Below are 21165 nucleotides of genomic sequence, written 5' to 3'. Positions count from 1 at the left end.
GGCAATTCCGACTGCTGAGAGACGAAGCAAACCCCCGATCCTTGGAGGGAAACATAAAGTACAAACTTGAAAAAAGAAAAAAAAAAAAACCAAAAAAAAGGAAGGGTGTTTTATTGCATGCTGGGGTGAGGACTGCTGCATCCTTGCCCTTTCGCACCACCAGCTATGGCAAGCGCTACCTGCCGCTCAGGTCTCAGGTAGCCCTGCTCCTCTCTGCTCCGACACGGGTGCGCGGTGTGCGCAGCCTGCCCCTGCAGAGGGGCACCCTCCGGGCAGCGGGGCTGCCTGGGGGCTGCCTTTGAAAGCCAGCGGGGCTCCTTCCCGGGCCAGGCGTGGAAGGCAGATCTTGGGGAGCGGGCGAGTGCCGGCCGATGCAGCCCGGTGCGCAGCGCGGAGCAGCGGGAGCGCGTTCTGCCCGCACGGCAAAGCCTGGGAAAAGTCCCTTTGGCTTAGAGGCAGCAGTGCTCGCCTGCAGGAGCCGGCGGGAAGCCGAGGCGACCCAGGCAGCGGGAACCGCGGCGGGAAGGTGCTCAGCGAGGTGCCAGAGCCGGCTGCGGAGGGGCAGCGTCCATGTTGTGCACAGGGACACGCAGGGTGGCCGCGGGGCTCGCTGCCCGCAGCGGGGCAGGCACGGCGGCCGGCCGGGAATGCCCGTGCCATGGCCGGGGAGCTCCTCCGAGCCGGCGCCGACACCTGTGCCCGTGTGCACCCACAGGGGCACCGAGAGAGGACGGACCGGGCGATCTCCTCTCTGTCACCCCGCCGGGACTCGGGGCTGGCCACCTCGCAGCGAGAGGCGCTCAAGGGGTGCCCCCCGGTATTTTGGGCAGGGGCTCGGGGCGCGGATCCGCAGCTCGTCCCCGCACCTGCGGGGCGGCCGCGGATGCGCGTAGCCCCCCTCCCACCCGGGGCCGGCAGAAGGGGTACAGCTCCCATCCCGGGCAGCAGCACGCAAAGAAACCGTGCGGCAAAAACTTTCTGTCCCCTCTTCCCTCCCGAGCTGGACTCCGGAGGGTTACGAGGGAGAAGGAGGGAAGAAAGGAAGGGAGGGAGGGAAGAGAGGGGGTTAGACCGCTCTGCAACATTATTGGCTGCGTGGCCGGGCTGGTGCTCGCCGGGAGAGCATGCCCATTGGGGGGGGTATAAAAGGTATAAAAGCCGGAGCGCCCTGCTTGTCTCCTCGCTCGTGGGGCAGCAGCCGGTAGCAGCGGGCAGCGAGGCAGCCGGTCCCTTCGCCCCGACCAAAGGGACGCACTCAGTAAACACAAAAGCGACAGCCACCAAAGGGGCAGCCAAAGCAGGAGAGAAAGAGAAGGGAAGGAAAAAAAAAAAGGGGGCGAAAAACAACCCAGAAAAAAAAAAAAAAGGAAAAAGGAAAAGGAGAGGAAAAGAAAGCGCTCGCTCGCTCTTTCTCTAGAATAACAGAATACCTGATCGTAACAAAATAACATCCTTCAGACAAAATCCAGCAGGGACTTGACATACCAAAAAGGCAAGGCGAGGAGAAGGTGCCAGGGCGCGGGGAAGGCAAGCCAAAGCCGCGATCGCTGCCAGGGCAGGAGAGCAGCATGTCAAGCGCCGGGGCACACACGGATGAGCGCTGCCGGCAGCCCGCCTTCCTCCCCGGCCCGCCGCCGCCGCCAGAAGTTGAGAGCAGCAGCGGCAGCGCCAAGGTAAGCGCCGCTCCGCGCTGGCCCTCCGCGGGCAGAGCGCGGTGCGATTCGCCGCGCCGCGCCGTGCCGGGCAGAGCCGTGCCGTGCCGCGCCGTGCCGCCCGGGCACCGCCGAGCCATCCCGAGCCGCGCCGTCCCCACGCGTGTCACTAGAGGGACCCCGAGCGCCGGGCCAGCCGCGGCCGGCGGGGCGGCCCCGCTGCGGTGGGGTGCGCGGGGTGTCCCGGGGGTCCCGCCCGCCGCCGGGGATGCTGCCGCCGCCGGGGATGCTGCCGGCGGCGCGGTCCCGCGCGGGGAGCGGCGGAGCGGGCGTGCGGGGGCCGGGCCGGGGCTATGCGAGGTCACGCAGGGCTGCGCGGCCCCCGCCGGGCGGCTGCGGGAGCGGGAGACGCGCGGGGAGGGAGCCGGAGGTTCTCCGGCCCCGGAGAGCGGGGAGATTGTTAAACTCTCTCCTGCAAAACACTGCGGTGTGTTTGGTCTCGGGAGGGATAAAAATACAGAGAGGAAAAACAAGAGAGCGAAGCCAAAATGGAGTGAGAGTTAATGGTTGGCGCGCAGCCTTCGAGTTTCTGTGATTTTTAAATTTTTTTTTTCTTCTTCTTCTTTCCCAGTTGCTTTTCCCTACAGTAATTGTTTTAAGAGCGCAACTTGGAATGGTTTTAGCACTCTGTTGAGCAGTAGGGAATTGGGGCACATGAGGGAACTCGGATTTAGCGTAACTGTACCAGCAGATGTGGCTGCCTCCCCTCCAGCCAAGGGTACTTCAGCAGGGCTGCTGATACGCCAGGTCTCGCTAGGGTGGTGTGGAGCAATCAAGTGTAAAAACAAGGTTTGTGTGGGTGGTTTTAAACAGACACCTCGGGAGAGCCTCTGCTTTCAACCCAGGCTTCCTATACAAAATCTGTAGTTTTCTTCCAAGTGCTGGGATGTGTTTGGGAGACTGAGGCATGTTTTTCTTCGGGTTTGTTTATTGTCAGATTGTGTGTGTATGTGGGAGGCTTTTTTTTTTTTTCTTTTCCTTTTACTTTGCAGGGTTCAACGTGTTGGGATTTTTATTCCTCCTCTTGCCTTGATTTAGAGTGGAGTTGAGGAGCCTGGGTCGTGGGGTTTTGTTAAGGATGACTTTGTGCTAAGGACATCTGGAGGTATAAAACTGACTGACACTTCTGATTTGACTTCCACTGTGCTGTTTTGGACCCAACTTGACAATTTTGGTGGGGGTGAATGGGTCAGAGCTGTAAATCTTGTTCCGTGTTGTTGACACCCACACAAGTTCACTCAGCCTTTCAAAGGGGCTATCCCAGCTCCTGTGAAAATTCATTAAGGGATAAAAGATTTGACACCGCAGGTCCCCTCCCACCGCTGCATGAAATCTGAGAGCCAAAATGTGTCTGCGTGTGTGTCCCAGCACTCTTTCTGACAGGTGATCTTTTTTTCAGCCTGGCTGGAGGGCTGCTGCTCTGACCAGTCAACGCAGAGTTGTCAGTGTGTGTCTTCCCCTTGATTCCTATAGGCTTCAGCACGAGCCCAGCTTGTCTCACGGAGCACCAGAGAAAAGCGTTTCTGTACTTTTCTTTTTTTAAATAAAGCAAACACAGCAGGTGAGGTCTTATTTTTAGAGGGACCGAGGAGTTGGTGTGTTTCCAGCAGTGCATACGAGCACTGTAAGTGGCCCACCCTCTCCCAGCTCGTGTCCTGGGGCTGACCTCTCCGATCCTTCTTTGGATTGTCTTTGCTTTTAAAAGCTGATGAGTGTCTTAGCAGGGAAAGCGATATCGGCCTCCCTCGCCATGGTTGTGTGAGGGGTCAGGAGAGGTGGGGGGCACTAGGGGAGGAAGTCTGCCTTGGCCTTACAGCCCGGTTCTGAAGGGGTTAAAGTTGCTCTGCCAAGACATAAAGCAAGTTCAACGTGTTGTGGGAATATCATTTGCCAGTAGACTCCAGTCACCACAGTTCCTGATTTAACAGCTTAACTTGCTGTTAACTTTCCCTGATATACTCCAGGTTTTGGAAGGGAATGCAGAAAGGAGAGAGGAACAATAAAGAAAGGAGTTAAGTGAGGCTACTAAAACAGACTTAAATCCCTTCCCTGGGTCCTGCCAGCTGTCTTTAGAAGAGTTAAGCAAGATTGCATTTCCTTTTTTTTTTTTTTTTTAATACAATAAATCAAATATTTCTGGGCTGCATACCAAAATTTATGCAATACACTCTTACTCCCCAGTGGGGTGAGTAAATGGTACTGAATACCCCATTCACCTTTTTCAGCTTGATTTTTCCACAGGCACAGTAGTTCTCCTGCAGCAGTATGGACATGGGGTGCAGGCAGCACTTCCCTGCCTGCCCCAGCCCCTGTCCCACAGGCAGAGGAGGCAGGTGCCTCTCCAGGCTCACGGGATGGAAGGCAGAAAGGTGACTCCCCACCTTGGCGTGGGGTGGAGCGGGCTGCTGATGGGGACGAGCAGTGAAGACAAAAAAAGTGAGGGCTAAAAATAGCAGCAGTATTGCCAGCCTCAGCCATATGAATGTCATGCAAGCCAGGTGCCAAGAATCAGAAGGTATTTTATTTTTTTCAAGCCTGAGATAAACAGGAAAACCCCTGGTCCTCCTGAGTAGTTTTTACTCTCCTGACAACTCAGTGGTCAAAAGTTTTGTGTTTTGAAGCTTGCTTCTTCCAAGCTGTGGGTGGCTGGAAATCTCCTTTCTGTTTTAGATGAAAGGAGAGGCTCTTCTGTGGCACAGCATGAGGTGATTGCTCTGCCTTCGGGTTCTGCTGTGCACCTCATCCCTGTGCCTCTGCCCAACATGCGGTTCCTGGGTGGTTTTCGGCTGCCAAGGCACCTGCCTCTCACACTGGCTTCCATTATGCCTTGGCTCCTTGGCACCTCGGGGCGTCATGGCCCAGTGCCCTGGGTGAGGTTGGGTTGCCCCGTGGGCAGGGGCGGCGTTCACTTGGCGCTTGCGAGTTGGCACATGCCCACATCCTGCTCCCTCGGGGTTGCCACGCTCAGAACCGGGTCAGCTTCCCGCTCTCCTGGGGCATTCCTCCATGGAGAGGAATAATGCAGAGGGACAGATGTTCAGCATCTCTCACAGGCAGTCATCAGAGTAGCAAAACATCAGTCTGCCTTTTTTTTTCTTTTTTTTTTTTTTTTTTGAAGGGGTGGAGTGTAAGGGATGCTGGCATGTGTAAACTGGGGTTTTCCCCTCTGACACGTGCCACTGGGTTTGGGATCATGACTTTTCTTTTGCCATGCTCCCTTTTAAACACTGCATTGCTCCACAAAGAAGCAAGATTTTTTTTCTTTTTCTTTTTGCTGTCCAAATTTTACAGACTGGGCCATCTGTCAATTCCCTCCTACGTTGTTCTGTTCATATTAAATTGCAATGAAGGCCAGACTGAAGAAGGAATTAGGTCAGACAGGAGGTTTTGTCTCTGTTTTTGGGGAGATATTTGTTGCCCAAGAGGCATCATGGTTTGGTTTGCTCAGCACAAGCCTGGATGCAAGGGATGCCTGAGCTGTACTCCGAGACTTGGCAACTGGGCCTTTTAGCACATTGTGGCCTCTTGGCCCCCGACTCCCCAGCAGCTGGACAGAAACTGTCGATCCAGCTGATTCAGCAGCAGATCCTGAAAAAATCCTTTAACAGTCTCGGGTGGGAGGGTGACTCCACTGCAGACCTGCCCTCGGGCTCACTCCCAGCACACCACAGCCTCTCAGAGAGAACCCTCTCTGCTGCCTGGGGGTGTTTGGGGGTCCCTGGCCGTGGGTGCAGTGGCATGTGCCGTAAGGCAGGAATGCACAGCAGCTCCAAGGTAGGACCATCCTGCACATGGCAGCCTGCAGCTGAACTGGTTCCAGTGGCAGCCTGGCTTTGTGTGCGGTGCTGGGAATGCCAGGAAAGGCATGAGAGGGGCATGAAGGGTGGAGAGCAAAGCAGACCCTCTCCAGGGAGGGAGAGGCCAGCAGTGTGTGCTGATACCTTGTCTGGGCCTGCTCTGCACTGATCATGCTGCTTCAGATGTGAGTTACTCAGAGGAGCTTCAAGTGTGATTCCCAGGATGGTACAGGTCACCTGTGCAACCAAGAGATTCCTCTTGCATTGCCCTCTTGCACACTGTGGGGTCCAAGCCCTCCTCAGGAGGAATTTGGTGCTCAGGTTCTTGGGCATCTGGCATGTCTTGTGCTGCCATCCCACTTCACCCTAAGGCCTTTGAGCTCTACCTGGGCACGAGGAGCAATAGCAGTCAGAGTGGCTGGTTGAACCTGCTTTGGCAAGAATGGGACAGTGGTAGCTGTAACCTCTCTCTAGCAGAGACAGGACCTTGTCCTTTAGGGAAGTGGCCCACTTCCCTTGCGCTGCCTTATTCCTGTTCCATTTCATGTAATAGAGGCTTTCTAATAAAATATGAAGGTTCTTCCAACCATTGGTGTGAATTTGCTCTTGTTCAACAGCTGAGGAGACCATGCCTATCCTAATGCTTGGGACTAGAAACTGAAAGCTGTGCTGTCTCATGTTTCCAGTGGAGAACGAAGTCTTGGAGATATTCACAGGGCTTAGACTCATCATGCTGAGCAGCCATTCAGTTCCTGCCATCGGTGCAGCTGGCATGGTGCTTGCACCCACCAGGCTGCAGGTACCCAGGGTACCCAGCTGTGCCATGACACTCTCTTTTGGGGTGAGCAGCACCTGCTCTGGCAGCCATGGTGAGGTGGGTGCAAGCTTTCCTGCTCATCCCTGCTTGTGAGGGAGGGAAGGATCAGTTGAAAGGTTATTGGGACATGTTGAGCCAGTGATGGAACCCTGGGAACCTCTGTAGCCTTTGTGTGAAGTCTGGGGGCTTTTCATTTGCAGAGTCAGTAGGGCCAAAGGGAGAGGGAAGGATTTGTGGGGTTGAGTTGAGTCGCAGTTCCATCAAGGTGGAGAGAAACTGCAGCTCTGGGTAGTAAATAAAGATGCTCTTTGCTTTGCTGCCTGGTTTCTCATGACACAGCTACTGGAAGGAGCAGGGAGACGCCAAGGTGACAGCAGAGGGAAGGGCTGGTGAAGGTGCGTGGGCAAAGATGGACTTAGCTGCATTTCCCACCTCCACCGTGGCAAGCCGTGCTCTGGATGACAGCACTGGGGCTCTCCCTGCTCCTGCTGCTTCAGGGGCGTTTCCTGGCCAGAGTTTTGGGGTGTGTGGGCACCTGGAAAGAGCTTGCAGTGGAGGCAGGGCAGGCTGCCAGGGGCTTGCAGTGCAGCTTGTGGAGGAGCGGGTATTTTCTGAGGAGCACAAGTGTTTTTCCACAAAAGGTATCAGGTCTCCTCAGCATCAAATATCACCTGCTGACAAAATCTCTCTCTCCCCTTGCTTCAGAGCATCTCACCCTTTTCTTTAGACTGAATGTGAAGGAAAAATGGTGCTTGTCACCTGTGCCACCAATCAACCCCTTCGTGTCGGGTCTGGCTGTGGCTTGGGGAGGCCAGCATGCAGCCTGCTCATTAGCCACAGTGCCCGCAGCCAGCACCAGCCTAACGGGATCTTGTGGGTGTCCTGAAGTCATCCCATATGAGTGCCTTTGATGGCAACACTGGCTGGTGGAAAATCCGTCACCCCGGCAATGAGCGCTGGCACTACCTGAGACTTGGGGACACCAGCAGCTGGGATCTGCATGTAAAGAAAAGGGCTGAAAAAGGCACAGGAACACAGTGGTTGGTCTGTTGTCAGCTGGAGATCTGGCTCCTGATGCTGCAGCATCAGAGGCATGACTCCAGCAGTGAAAGTGATGCTGTGTTCATGTTGGAGAGGCCCAACAAACAACTGTGGGCTGCTTGATAAAAAAAAGTTGAGGTGAAAAGGTGCTGGTGGTAAAACACTACAACTTGGGAGCGTGGTGTCAGAGCCTGGTGCCATCCCTCTGCTCCTGCTGTAATACAGAAAAAAGTCCCTGCAGTGTGCTGAAGGGACCATTGCTGCTGGAAAAGCTGGTCCTGATCCCATCACTTGCTGATTTGAGACCAGTTTGTTCCCAGGGCTGCTGCCTCTTGTCCAGAGCTTTGGAGGGCTTCTGCCAGGCTTGCTGACCTCTGCCAGCACAGGGTGAACAATAAATACTATGGCCATCAAAGCTGAAGTAGGAGGAATGTCCTCCACAGCCCATCCAGACCTTGAAACCTCTGTTTTGGCTGTTCCTGCTGCTGATGCCTGTCCTTCCGCTGCTCAGTAGAACTCATGACTTGTAAGCATGATGCATTTCTAGCGGTGACAATTTGAGCTACGTGCTACTAAAAATTCGGGAGCAAGGGTGTCTGTATTGCTGGCAGGACCGTAGTGGGGTCTTGGGGGACCTGGGCTAATTTCCTGGCTGTGCTGCAGACTTCCCCTGTGACCTTGGGCGAGTCATTTAATCTATCCTGGGCTTCGGCTCCATCTCTGAGCATCCCGGGGGGGTGAGGTAATATTCATTAACTGATATTATTCTCGAGCTGCTCAGATGCTATGGTGATGAAAGCTGGATGTGAGACCTAGTGTCTTGGTTGAATATTAGCAAGGAGGGAGGATGCTCTGCTTGAGGTTAGGGTTGCCACCCCACCGTCTGCTATCTTGACGTGCATCTCTTCATTTTGAGCTTACCTGTCTGGTCAAAGCCCAGTCTTATTTGGCTGTATGTGTACTGTGAGGCTCTTCACTGAGGGACTATAATGCCTTGAGCCATTCATGGGTTTTGCCCCATCCAGTGGGGCGATAGCACCCTTGCTTCACACCTGCAGAGGCTGACACGGAGGTAAAGCTGTTTGCTGGAGCCGAGTCTTTGGGCTAGTTAGCAAATATCCAGGGAGTTTGTTTTTTAATGCTCTGCACTGTCTGACACTGCTTTTACCCTCCCTAGTAATGCCTCAGGTGTGCTTCCCATGGGATCACATTATTCCTGAGGGATGTCTTCTCAGTCCCAACTCTTGTCAGCAAACACAGCTTGTGCAATCAGCCTCTTGATTGCTTGAGCCTCATCTCTCCCACATGCCCAGGACAAAAGCTCTTCTTCCCAGCTTTCCTCAAAAGCAGCTCTAGGACAGGTTGAAGCTTCACTTGATTTCGCTTTGCACGGACATGTTTTCAGACAGGGCACCAAAACCTGTCATCAGAAGAGGAAAAAAAACCACATACTGATAATAACTGGAATAAATTCTCTTTTAACAGGGGGGAAAAAAAATCACACTGTTGAAAGAGCAGGGGAAATAAAAGCCTTTTAGAGGTAGGCTGAAGCGGGATTTTCCAATGGAAAACCTGCTTCAATGCAAACCTTGTCTGCCCGGCGGGCCGGGCGCAGGGAGCTGGCCTCACCCCAGCGGCTGTCGCAGCGCTGCCGCTCCTTCCCTGCTGCAGCAGCAGCAGCAGCAGCAGCAGCAGCAGCAGCAGCAGCAGCAGCATCCCGACCCGGCTGGGCATCCCCTCGGCGGCGTGCTGCGGGCGGGGGGCAGGGGCCGGGGGAGGTGGCAGAGGGGGGTCTGTCCGCGGTGCTAACGCTGTGCCTCTGTCCCCAGGTGCCGAGGATGTGCGCGGCGAGGCGGATGCTGCTGCTGCTCCTGGCTTTCCTGGCCTACGCGCTGGACTCGGCCGCCGCCTACGGCACGGCGGAGACCCTGTGCGGCGGGGAGCTGGTGGACACGCTGCAGTTCGTCTGCGGGGACAGGGGCTTCTACTTCAGTAAGTGCTGGGCAGCAGGCTGCCCCCACACCACACCTTGCCTCAGCAGAGCCAGGCCGGGAGGGAAACGAGGGCTTTCCCAGCCTGATGCTTTTCGTGATTTCCTTGTGTATGGCAGAAGGCCAGGAGAGGAGCAAGAAAATGGGTGTGCTCAGGGTGACATGCATCCACTGGTTTTGGGGACCGTGGGGAAGCTGGGTCCCGCATCTGATGCTTGGGAGAGTTGAATGTGTCTGGGGAACCATATGTGGCTGGTTCGCCAGTGATAAGGGCAATCATTACAGTAACGAGGATGTCTGCAGCCAGAGCTCTGCTGAGCTTGGGTCCTGGTTTATTCTGAAACTTTGCTGCCTAAGCGTTGCATCCTGACAGCAGGCAGGAAGCTGAGCACTCTCCCCTCCTGGGAGGCTTTGCTTGGGTGTAGCAGTACATTCTAGGCTGCTCCCAAAACTTTGTGACCGCCCAGCTACCACTGGTGAAGTTGTTGCTGAAGAGTGATGTCTTACCCCTTTGCAGGGCAGCTGATGCAGGGCAGCTGTTGTGTGCAGCGTGCAGATGGCTTCAGACCTGCTGACTGCAGCGGGCTTTCCACCAGGATGCTTTGGGTCTTTGGACCATTGGCAGTAGAATGGATTAGCTGGTAAACAGGGAGGATGAGGAGTAAACCAGTGACAATGGATGCTCAGTAATCTGTGGGCAAAGGTGCCTCAAGTGTGATAACCTTGTTTTGGTGTTTCGGTGCCCTGCTCTGCTTGGGAGTGGGAAGACACTGTGTCCTGCTCCCCACTGAGGACTGAGCCACAGGGTGACTGACTACAGGAAAGACACAAAGCCAAATGGAGGGGAAGAGAATGGAGATACCAGCTGCACATGGTGGTTTTGGCAGTCTTGTCTCTGCCTTGGGAAAAGGAATTGAAAAGTCACTTTCAAGTAAACAGGGTGGTTTTTTTGAGGAGTAGATTTGAGAGCCAGCCTCCCTCTTGTTCCAGTCTGATTGTGCAGGGAACAACGGGGTGCTGCGAAGTTAGGGAACGGCTTTGGATGTCCTTTTCCAACCTGGATGTCCCTTCCCAACCTGGATGCTTTACTAGACTTGTCTCCTGCTGCCTGCTGATGTTGGGTAGAGAGAAGTGCAGGGATCCCACACCCAGCCACAGCAGGGTTCACATTGGGAAGGGCTTCCTTCACTTCCTTGCTGGGATGGAGCCAAGCAGCGAAGGTTTGCGTGGCAGCTGCCCTTCTTCTCTTCATCTCCCCTTCCCTTACCAGCATGGCAAGGAGGCAAGTGCCTCTCCTGCTCTTGCAGCTCTTCTTCTCCCTCTATATGTAGAGGAGCATCTGTCTCGCTCCCTGCTTTCTCTTCCCTCCTCCCTCTCTCTGGGGATGAAAGGGAATGGGGCTTTTGTTTTAAGGTCAAACTGACCTCCTTTCACCTCAAATAACCCAGCTGCCCAGGCCAAAATAAAAACACTTTTGAAGGCAGACAAGTCTCTTGGTGCCAAGTGGCCAGTCGGGTGCTTGCAAGGGGGTTCTTGCTTTATTTCTTTTTGTCCTCTCCCGTCTTTACTTTTTTGAATATTTCTGGTGAGCCCAGGTACTGGGGGTGAAACATAGTCCAATATTTTAACCCTTTCAGGATCTGACCAGCCTGTGCCATGCGGGACTGAAGATGTTTGGGCAATGTCTCTACTTGATTATGGTTTTGGACATCCCCATTTCACTTAATTTTTCCCTCTCTACCTCCATCAGTTGGGCTCATAAGTGATTATTCCTGACCATGTTCATCTTCACTCCTAAACCCACATGGCTACACTGTTGTCACCATGTAGATGCAACAGGGCACAGTTGTGTTGCACCATCGGGGGTTTACATCTTAAAACTGGGCCTGGGTGTGCATTGAGCACCTCACAGCTTGGGATGTGTGACCTGATGAGCAGCCTGTGCTAAAGCAGCTGTTCACACAGGAAATAAAAGACTTGGGGAGCCTCATCCTGTGTGTACCCGAGGGCCTGCCTGCTGGACAGGCTGGTAATACTGAAAAAACCAAAAATGGTATGAAAATCCATTAATTACTTTTTTTGCTGAAGCAATTATTTAAGAACTTGTGATGCTCTGCCTTCTTGCAAGAGAGCACATTGCTAGTGAAGCTGGCTGTGGAATACAGTGATCTTTGCACCAGTGCAAGGGGGATGCATGCACAGATGGTGTCCTGGGAGGCACCACGGCTGGCAGGTGCTTGGGACTGAGAATGTTGAAGCTGCCCCCAAGAGCTGGGGCTGCAGAAGAGCTGCACTAGCAGGGGCAGGACCGTCAGCACTGAGGTTACCTAGCCATGGGACACAGTGGACATGGTGATGCCAGCCCTGTATCTATCCCAGGCATGCATGGACAAGCTAGAGCTGAATCTGAGCACGCTTCGCTCTGCACTGCTGATGCTTCCTCTCTGTGACTTTTAAGTATTTTGCCTTGGCCACAGCTGCTGTCAAGGTGGTGGCTTGCTGCCATGGCACTGTGGCAAGGTTGGTCCCCTCGTCCCCAGCAGCCACCCAGGGACAGCAGCACAGCCCACGGAGGGATGCTGAGTCCAGCCTGGAGTGAAAAGCAGGGCAGGTCGAGAGGAAGCCTCAGCCCTGAAGTTGCTGTCATGCAGCACTGGCAGGGAGGGAGAAGGGGCTGCAGGGGGAGAGGCGGCCGACTTCTCTGTAAACAACAGCTCCTGTTTCCTCCTTTCCAACAGCTGATAAGAATTTAGCTCTTTGCAGCCGCTTGTGCTGACGGGGCACATTCTTGCGCACCCGCCGCTCCTCCGAATAATACTAGGAAAAAGCAGGGGGGAAAGTGCGGTGCCGGGGTGGGGGAGGGCCAGGCCGGGGGCACTGGGACGGGGCCTGGTGCTGCACAAAGGCCCCCTTGTTGCTCCCAACATTCCTGCGACAGGGGCACGGGGACTGTTTACACCCAAAGTCCCCTTCCACTCGGCTGACCGCCTGATTGACCGGAGGAGAGGGGACCCAGCCAGGGTGGCACCAGCACCGTGCACCCCTCCCCGCAGCATCTGTCCGGCCCCGGTGAGGCTGGGGAGCCGGGAGCAGTGGGGTGTCTGTGCTAGGGAAGGGACCCTCCTGTTCCCCATGGCAGTGGGCACTGTGCCTTTCCTGGCACAGTGGCATAGCTGAACTGCAGGTACGTGGCCTCTGGGTTTTCCCAGGAACGGGTTTGGCTTTGTGCCACTTCTGGGATGCCCTGTCAGGAGAGCCTGTACCTAGGCAGGGATAACCCCAGGCAGCTGGAGGGCTTCGCACTGCCGGGCTTTGCATCACAGGACTTTGCATCTCGGGGCTTGTCCCCTCAGCAGCACTGTAGAAGGTTTCGATGAAGCACAGTTTCGGGAGAAAGGGAGCCTAGCCATTCATTGAAGGCCGAGAGGAAGCGCATTTCCTCAGGAGGAGGAGGTCGTTGCTGTGATGGGAAGTGGCTCGCGTGCCCCGGCGATGCCGCAGCCTGCTGCCCACACAGTTCTCCCCTGGGGGCAAGGGACGGAGTGGCAAAACCCTCCCTGGGTTTGGCAGTGGCGGTACAGAGAGATGCCACCCATGGGCAAAAGCCAGGAAATTCAACCTTTAGTCCCTGTGTAAATTGTGTTACAGAACAAACGCTCTTCCCAATCCAGGTCAGCAGCAATATTGCTGTTAGCCAGCAATGTCCTGTTGTCTCCAGGTACTTTCTGAGACTAAATTCCTGTTTGTTGTGTTTGCTTATTTTTTTTCCTAAAGCGACTCTCCCCCGGAGGATTGTAGTGGCATTTGGCAAGGTCCGTACGGACAATTATGTAATGGAAACGTGCCCCATCAGAGAGTCACGGTGGAGCTGGCAGTGGTGCCAGCAGGGGGAACGGCTTGCAGCAGCTTTGTGCAGGAGAGAAAGGGCAGCACATTGGGGCTGGGGGCCATATGCAACCAGGCAGAGGCAGCAATCAGGGAGGAAGAGGCCGTGTCACTGTGGTGGTCCCTGCTGGGAGCTCACCCTGGTGGTGGCACACCTGGGCATTTGCAAACACACGCTGACGTGATCTTCCTGTGCATACCTACGCCAGAAATTGCCCTTGAAGGCACAGCGGTGAATGTAGTCCCTCTTTCCTCATTGTTTTTCTCCTCCCCTCTTCTTTCCAAACAATCACATAACTGCAAGTGGGAAACTTCTGTATTTGAGACGAGATATGTAACCTTTGAAAACCTCAACTTCTCCTCAAACCATGTGTGTCATCACTTGTGCAACCTTCTGTTCAGCAGGAGTGTGAATGTAGCCCTTAGGGAATGTGCTAGCAAGAGGGGGTGACTTGAATTTTTTCTCTTTCCCTTCTGAACTCTCCTTCTGCCCATATCAGGATGCCTTTGTGGAGCAGCTTAATGCTTCAGCAGCCTGCCATGGATTGAGTTGGGCACTGGAATTGATAGGACCTAAGCAGGGCCCATGTGTGGTGTGGGGTGTTGCTGGAGTGCTCCTGTCCCTGCCTCCTTTGGCCATCACCACCCAGGCTGCCTACTCTGGCATCACTTGAGCTGTGGGCACCCAACACATCCGCCCTACCTTTCAGGGGAGGCCCCAGTCCAGTATTTATTAACCACAAGAGAGAAAATTAAACTCCTAACAATGATCCCTTCAATGAACCTTTGCCAAGGGGGAACCAACCTTGTCATCTCCCTGTGGGGTTGGTTAAAGGTTGTGCCTGAAGGTCTTCTAGAGAAAAAGAAAAGGAAGGTGGTGACAAAATGGGGATAAGTGTGGACAAGAAAGCATTTGAAATGACTCCCACAGGCAGGTTTCATGGTATGGGTCAGCTGCCCCTCAACCAGCACACTGATGCTGTTTGTTTGTGTGACCTCTGAGCTTGGTGGAAATGCACCAGCATGGACCAGAGGGCTCCTGGTCTATGGGAACACAACTGATTTTAACAGAGAGCAGGTGCCCTGCTGCCAGGCTATTACAGAGGCCGTAGTGAAGCATTTTTGTGGTGTTTTGCATGCCTGCATTGTGCACAGGGGGCTCTGTTGTGCATGGAGAATTGTGTTGAATACTGTCTGCATTGCACATGTGGGGCTGCATTGAATGCGCAGAACTGCATCCCACGTGCGCATCTGGGGCTGCTTCTCACTTGTGGGGTTGCACTGTATGCATAGAGAACTGTGCGTTGTTCTTTGTCCCGAAGCACTTTGGGTGCATCCAGGGTGGGATACCCTCCAGGGAAAGTGGTCAGCTCCATGTAAGGTAGACTTAGGTCTTCACCAAGGCCTAAGACTCGAGTGCCTGCTTCATCAGGAGTGCAGGGGATGTGGATCATGGGTCATGCACAGGGCTGGTGTGGACAGTGGTGTGTGTTCCTGCAGGCCAGCTGGGAGGTGACGGCTCAGCATGCCATAGTGAGCAGCGCTAGGCATTGCGCTTACACTGCTCACTCTCTGAATCGCCAGAAATCTCCTGGCTGGGATGTGGTACCAGACCCTGTTTGCAAGCCCCACTGTTGCTGGCCTCTGTTTCCCTCCTTCGGTGCACCTTGCCCTGAGAAGAGGTGCTTGTGACAGTGTGCAAAACCTGGCTACAAACCCCACAACAGCATAACATGCTACGTGCAAAAGCATGGAGAAAATCCTTTTGTTTTGGGCCAGTTTACATTCTGGAAGGCACAATTCCAAAGCAGATTTGCTTTGCATCAGAAATTCAACTTTACCCATCTCTTTTATTTTGAGAGGGGGAGGAAACATGGTAAAACTGACGTAAGCTTTTCCTCTGGAGCAGTTTGGCCGTCATTAAGCAGTGATATGAAATGCACTTGGTCATTGCTGCACCAGACATGGACTTTTGCATCCTTCTGCAGGCAGAAATGGGAGAGGAACCCTTATTAAAAGATTAAGTTTAATAGCTATTCTTGGCAGGTGTGGGAGCCTGTATTCTTTCTGCAGCTGTCTTAGAGCTGTCCCATCTGGTAAAATTTAGCCGCCTTGGTTCGCTTCACCTGCCTGAGTGTTGATCCGGCGGAGGGAGGTTGGCAGCCACAACGCTGTGCTGCTTCTTTCTAATAAAATTCCCTTGCCAGCATCAACATCGGAGACGGTCGCAGTAATCGGCACTGCGCTGGCGGTCAGGCTGGGCTTGGGCTTCCTCACCTCAGCTGGGCCCGGGAAAGCCACCCGTGCCAGAGATAGAGGAGGGAGATAAACCCCCATCATTTAAAGTGCCTTTAAACTGCTGCTGGAGGCACGTGTTGGCATCAGTAGCATTTGTCTGGGAAAGTCTTAACGTGAGACTTGGCTGGTTTGCGGGCGCGTGTCAGCTGGTCTGGGAGAAGCGCTGCTGTGTTTGAAGGATGTGGAGCCCACCAGTCTCTGGTGGCTGGTGGAGGAGGGATGCCTACAAGGAATTGGGGATGGAGTCCAGCTCAGGTTGGTGGCTAATGCCAGGGTCTCTGCTGTTGCAGGTAGGCCGGTGGGACGAAATAACCGGCGGATCAACCGGGGGATCGTGGAGGAGTGCTGCTTTCGGAGCTGCGACCTGGCTCTGCTGGAAACGTACTGCGCCAAATCCGTCAAGTCGGAGCGTGACCTCTCTGCCACCTCCCTGGCGGGCCTGCCGGCGCTCAGCAAGGTGAGGAGGCTGTGCAGGGATGGTGGCCCTCCTCTGAAATAAACAGAGAGAGAAAAGATGGGAAGGCCATGGGTGGAGAGAACAAACCCCAGCTGCAAGGTCTTATGTTTCTGCAGAGCTTTTGAGAGACAGCCACCATTGGCAAGTCGTGCCAAATAGGCTGCCAAAAGTCAGCTCTTAGTAAGGTGGGGAACCAGAGGTGGGCTGGGTCACAGAGTCATACCATGGTTCGGGTTGGAAGTGACCTTTAAAGGTCATCTAGTGCAACCACCCTGCAATAAGCATCTACTGGATCAGGTTGCTCAGAGCCCTGTCCAACCTTTCTGTGACTGTTTCCAGGGATGAGGCAATATTTCCATGGGAGGGATGGAGGTCCAAGAAGGGAATCCCCATCTGGAGAGCGGGCAGGCTCGAGCGGGAGGCTAATATTGCTGTCCCTCTCCTTGCAGGAGAGCTTCCAGAAGCCCTCGCACGGCAAGTACTCCAAGTACGACGTGTGGCAGAAGAAGAGCTCCCAGCGGCGGCAGCGGGACGTGCCCAACATCCTGCAGGCTCGCCGGTACCGGTGGCAGGCGGAGGGGCTGCAAGCGGCCGAGGAAGCCAAGGCGATGCACCGTCCCCTCATCTCCCTGCCCAGCCAGAGGCCCCCAGCGGCGCGAGCCTCCCCGGAAACGGCTGGCCCCCAGAAATGAACCCTGACCAGCTGTCTCGATTTTTGATCTCCTGGGGGAGGGCGGGAGGACTGGCGATTCCCGACCCCCGAGCCCCTCCGTCCCCAGGGCCGCTGAGCCGAGGAGCGGGGCGGCGGGGCACCCTCACGCCGCTCCGGCCCCAACCAAACAACTGACACAGCAAGGAGGGGATGGCGGCGGCGGTGGCGAGTAGCACCGCTCCCACGGCATCTTCCTTTTGGGGTGGGGGGGAGGGTTGTTTCGTTTCCCACACCTGTTTCGTTTCCCCGCGCCCCCGGTATTTCCAAGCCTGTACTTGCGAAGGGACAGTTTGGCACTTGAACTTTTTGCTGCTGGGTGCTGCGTGACATCCCCGGTGCCAACGCCAGAAGACAAAAGAAAGAGCAAGAGGAAAAAAGGATACGAAGTTAAATCCTTTTTCTTAATCTTTTTTTTCTCTCGAAGCGTCCATTCCGTGTCTTTCTTGACAATAAAGTGAAAAAAACAATAGAACGGGGAGAAACATTGAGGGATGAAAATTTTTTGCCTCATTCCCACCCCACTTTTTTTCTTCTTTTTTTGTTTGTTTTTTTTTTCTTTTGTTTTTTCTTATTTTTATAACTTTCTTTTGCACCTTTAAAAGAAAAACGTACCTGAGAAGAAGTTCCGAGGAGCCCCCATCTGCGTTTTTGTGTGTGTGCTTCATTACAAGATTCCAAATCGACTTGCACCTTTTTTGAAATCACCGATGACGGGAGAAAGGGAGGAAGAGGAGAGAGAAAGCAAGAAAGAGAGAAGGAAAAGGAAAGGGGAAAGAAGATAAAAAGAAAAAAAGTGAGCTGATGCTCACTTTAAATGGAGGCGGCGTCTGCATTGCACATTTGCCACGGATTTAGTTGATTTATATATATAATATATTATATAACTTTTTTGGCAAAAAAGCACTATTTTTATGGGACATTTTGTGTAGTATCTGAAGAGGGATTGTAATGTTTAAAATGTGTTATGGTGCTAAAGTAAGTTGGAAGGGAAAAAACCCAGAAATAGCAAGGGAGGGTGGGGAGGGAAGGACAAGATAGCGAATACTGAACTTGAAATTTTAGCTTTTCGTTTTAGGAAAAGTGTGATAAATGTGTTTCTTTTCTCTTCTGAAATATAGCTTGGTCATGACCATACGAGCTAGTTGGCTGTTACTCATGTACACAGATGCACGCACACACAGAATACATCGACACGCATCCTTTTTTTTTGTTTAAAAAAAAAAAAAAAAAAAACAAAAACAACACAACCACCGCAACTTAGCCTAAAAGGGAACTGTTCTGGAGACAAACTATTTTGAACAATGAAGGTGTTGCCAGTCAGAACTCAAGGCCCTGCTTCTGCACACACCCCCCTGGAGCTTGGCTTCCCGATCCAAGGGGAATCTTGCTCTTCCCTGTCCCTGCTGGAGCGCCGCTGTCCAGCGAGCAGGCGGGCGGGCAGCCCTCACACCGAGCCCCCGCAGAAGCAGCAGTTCCACGCCCTGCCATCTCCTTTTCCTTCTCTTGCCCTTTGCGTCCTTCTGGCCGGCCCCTGGCGTCCCTGCCCTGCTCCCCTCGCTGCCTGCGCGGGAGGAAGGGCCGCTCCTGTCCCCGCAGGGCTGGGGATGCTGCACGGGGTGGGGAAAGGCGAGTCCTGAGGCTCGGGGCTCGGTGAGTCGATGGGTTGGAGAGGTGGGCAGAGGGCTGTAAAATAGGTTGGGTTTAAAATAATATATATTATCTGTCTAGAAACCGTAAAAGGGGGGGGGAATCAATTACATCTCCCTGATATACTCTCACTTGCTAATAAAATGGGGACACTCTGTTAACCAGTTCTGTACTTGCTTTGTCTTATATATCCATACATTTAAAACATAAAAAAAAAGGACTACTTGAATTGTATTCTATTTCGTGGTTTGGAGGGGAGGGCTAAGGGAGTCTTGAGAGGGGGAGGATTTTAATGTATAATCCTTTTGTTTGTTATTACCTTGCAATGTTGAGCCATGAAGCCTTTGTTTAAAAAAATGGCACTGCAATACACGACAAAGAAAATCCTTTATTTATTTTATTAAATATATATGGAAAAGAATGAAAATCAGTCCAAATTAGGGAGGAGGGAAGGGAAGTGGGTGGGGTGGGAAGGCAGAATAAAAACAGAGAAATTGCAAATAATTGACTTTTTTTTTCCTTTTCATGTGTCTTTTTTTAAAAAAACTTAGTTTTTATTTTTTGAAAAGAGAAGTAAAAGCTTTCCTGGATGCTTTGTACCAAAAAAGAAAAAATTAAAAAAAAAAAAAAAAAAAAAAAAGAAAACCTGTTAAGCAAATAAATATCCATCCAGAATATGAAGCCTGACTTTTACTTTTCATTTATTTTTGCTCCTGGGGAGAGAGTTGGGTGGGAAGAAGGCCATGCCAAGAGCCACTCCCTGTGGAGGAGCAGAGTGCACTGCAGCTCCTCTTTTGGAGCTCAAAACTGCAAGAGAGCGTGCGGTACTCTTACTTACTTACGGTACTTCATGTACTACAACATGAAGCCTCACTCCTGTGGCAGATGCGCCCCTGAAACCCCCAGTCATCTGTCCAGTGATTCCTGGTGAGATCTGGGGTTGTTTCCCAGCAGCTGTTGGGCTTTACTTAGCTTTTACCAGTTTGGATTGTTCTCAGGGACCTGAAAGCTGGATGGGAACTGAAGATGGCAAAAAAGAGCAAAGAAATGTGTCTAGGTTTGGTTTCCTGATAGATGGAGCTTCTCTGTTTCTCGGGGTAGATGCAGCTTCTCTTTATGTTTTTAGGAATCCCAAAGATCTGCTTTTCATCACATACAAACATCATGCACCACAGCAAACAGAAGGCAGGACACTGCAGTTTCAGTATGGTAGTAGAACAACTATGGGTGAAACAGTGCCCACAGTTTCTTTTAAAAATTTGCAATAAACAACAACAACAAAAATTTCACACAATTTTTCCCTTTGGGATTTTTTTGTTTGGTCAGGGAGGGTTTTGTACAGATGTAGGTCTGACTGCTTCCTCTGGCCATGTACTTTATTGCCGGTGCAGAAAGGATGTGTCTGCCTTTCTGACCATGTTCCACGACCCAATGCAGGTTTCGTTCACATTCAGTTGTGTCCCTGTGAAGAGTGAGGACTGATTTCATTGTGGCTTCTGGTTGTAACCAGAATTGTAACCAATGGATTTTTTGCTTTTGGGAACTTTGGTCCTTTTCTCCTCTTTGTTGTGTAAGCCACTGTCGTGGAGGGTGTTTAAAGCTGATTAAAAAGCAAGAAAATCTTCAGCCAAATGTCTTGCTGCATTCCCCAGGAAGGAAAGCAAAAAGGCTGGAAGCACCATAAGGGTGATGATGATGTTTCCAAGCAGGGCTCTTCATAAACCCTCTGTTTTGCCTTATCCTGTCAGGAGTCACCATGGGGCCAGACGAGAGCAGCTAATTTCTTTGGATACCCAGACACTTCAAAATGTGCCATCTTGCCTTTTGGCTTGTCAAGGACTGCCCTCACTTGCAAGGAGAGGCAGAAGCTGCCTGTGAGCATCATCCTGGCCAGAGGGTGGGAGTCTGGATGAGACTGGACCTTTGCTTTGTCTCAAGTATCTTCTGTTGCCTGCAAAGGCTCTTTGCCAGGTGGCAGGTAAGTCATGGGCTAAGCCTGGGAATCTCAGACAGCAGGCTTGAGAAGAAACCCATGTGTTTCTCAGACGGATGGGCAGAAGTGGTTTTTGTGATGGTGCCTCTCTGTGCAGGCACAGCTCCGAGTGCTTAGCTGCTGGATTGCAGGAGCATGGCTGCAGCAGTGAGGGGCAGTGATCCCTGGGGAGGCACAGCTGGCGTGTCTGAGCTTTAATGCACCTCCACGTCCAGCCCAGCTGGCCCAGGGACCTCCACCCACTGCTCTGCTGATGTGCGAGAGGGTGGGGAGGCAAAGGATAGTTTCAGCAGAGAAGTCCTAAATGCTGCTTAGAGACCCAGGAACAACAGGGACAGCTAACCCTGCATCCTAGCCCAGCCCCAGCTCCAGCCCCTGGGTCTCAGCATTATTATGTAGTTCTGCAGGAAACAAAGGGCAAAATTTTTTTTGCATAAAACATGTCTTTGGAGGGCATTTTCCCAGGTGATACCCAGAGGTATACTGGAACAGAGGGAAGGTCCAACTTGCTGTGTGGAAGTGGCCACAGTATTTTCAAGGTGTATAAATCAGTGTCTCTGGATTTGTCTGGATAGAGGGAGACACAGGAGAAAAACACCGCTAACCAACAGATATTTTTCCGTTTTCTTTGCCATTTTACATTATTTCTTAGGAGTTTTTTGTTTTGTTATTTATAAATCCAGAATGCAGATGAGCTGTTACCTAGCTTTCAGTGAGCTGTACTAATGCCATCACAATAGACTGAGCCCTCAAACTGGTTCCTCTGTGTCTCAGAGCAGCTTCATCCCTTCAATCCTGCCTGTTGTCAGAAGTCT

At 52.8% G+C, this 21165-nt stretch overlaps 1 protein-coding gene across 1 annotated transcript; it reads left to right on the top strand.

Moving 5' to 3' along the window:
• The first annotated feature begins 1150 nt into the window (after positions 1–1150).
• IGF2 (insulin like growth factor 2) lies at positions 1151–19038 on the top strand. Its single transcript, XM_064425233.1, has 4 exons — positions 1151–1673; positions 9197–9359; positions 15832–15998; positions 16448–19038. The coding sequence occupies exons 1-4, from the start codon at positions 1569–1571 to the stop codon at positions 16688–16690; spliced, it is 678 nt and encodes a 225-aa protein (XP_064281303.1). The 5' UTR covers positions 1151–1568; the 3' UTR covers positions 16691–19038.
• The last annotated feature ends 2127 nt before the right edge of the window (positions 19039–21165 follow it).

This window comes from Passer domesticus, chromosome 6, assembly GCF_036417665.1.
Source record: "Passer domesticus isolate bPasDom1 chromosome 6, bPasDom1.hap1, whole genome shotgun sequence".
NCBI lineage: Eukaryota > Metazoa > Chordata > Aves > Passeriformes > Passeridae > Passer > Passer domesticus.
The sequence above is the reverse complement of the archived record's forward strand: the minus strand, read 5'-3'. Positions and strand labels throughout refer to the sequence as shown.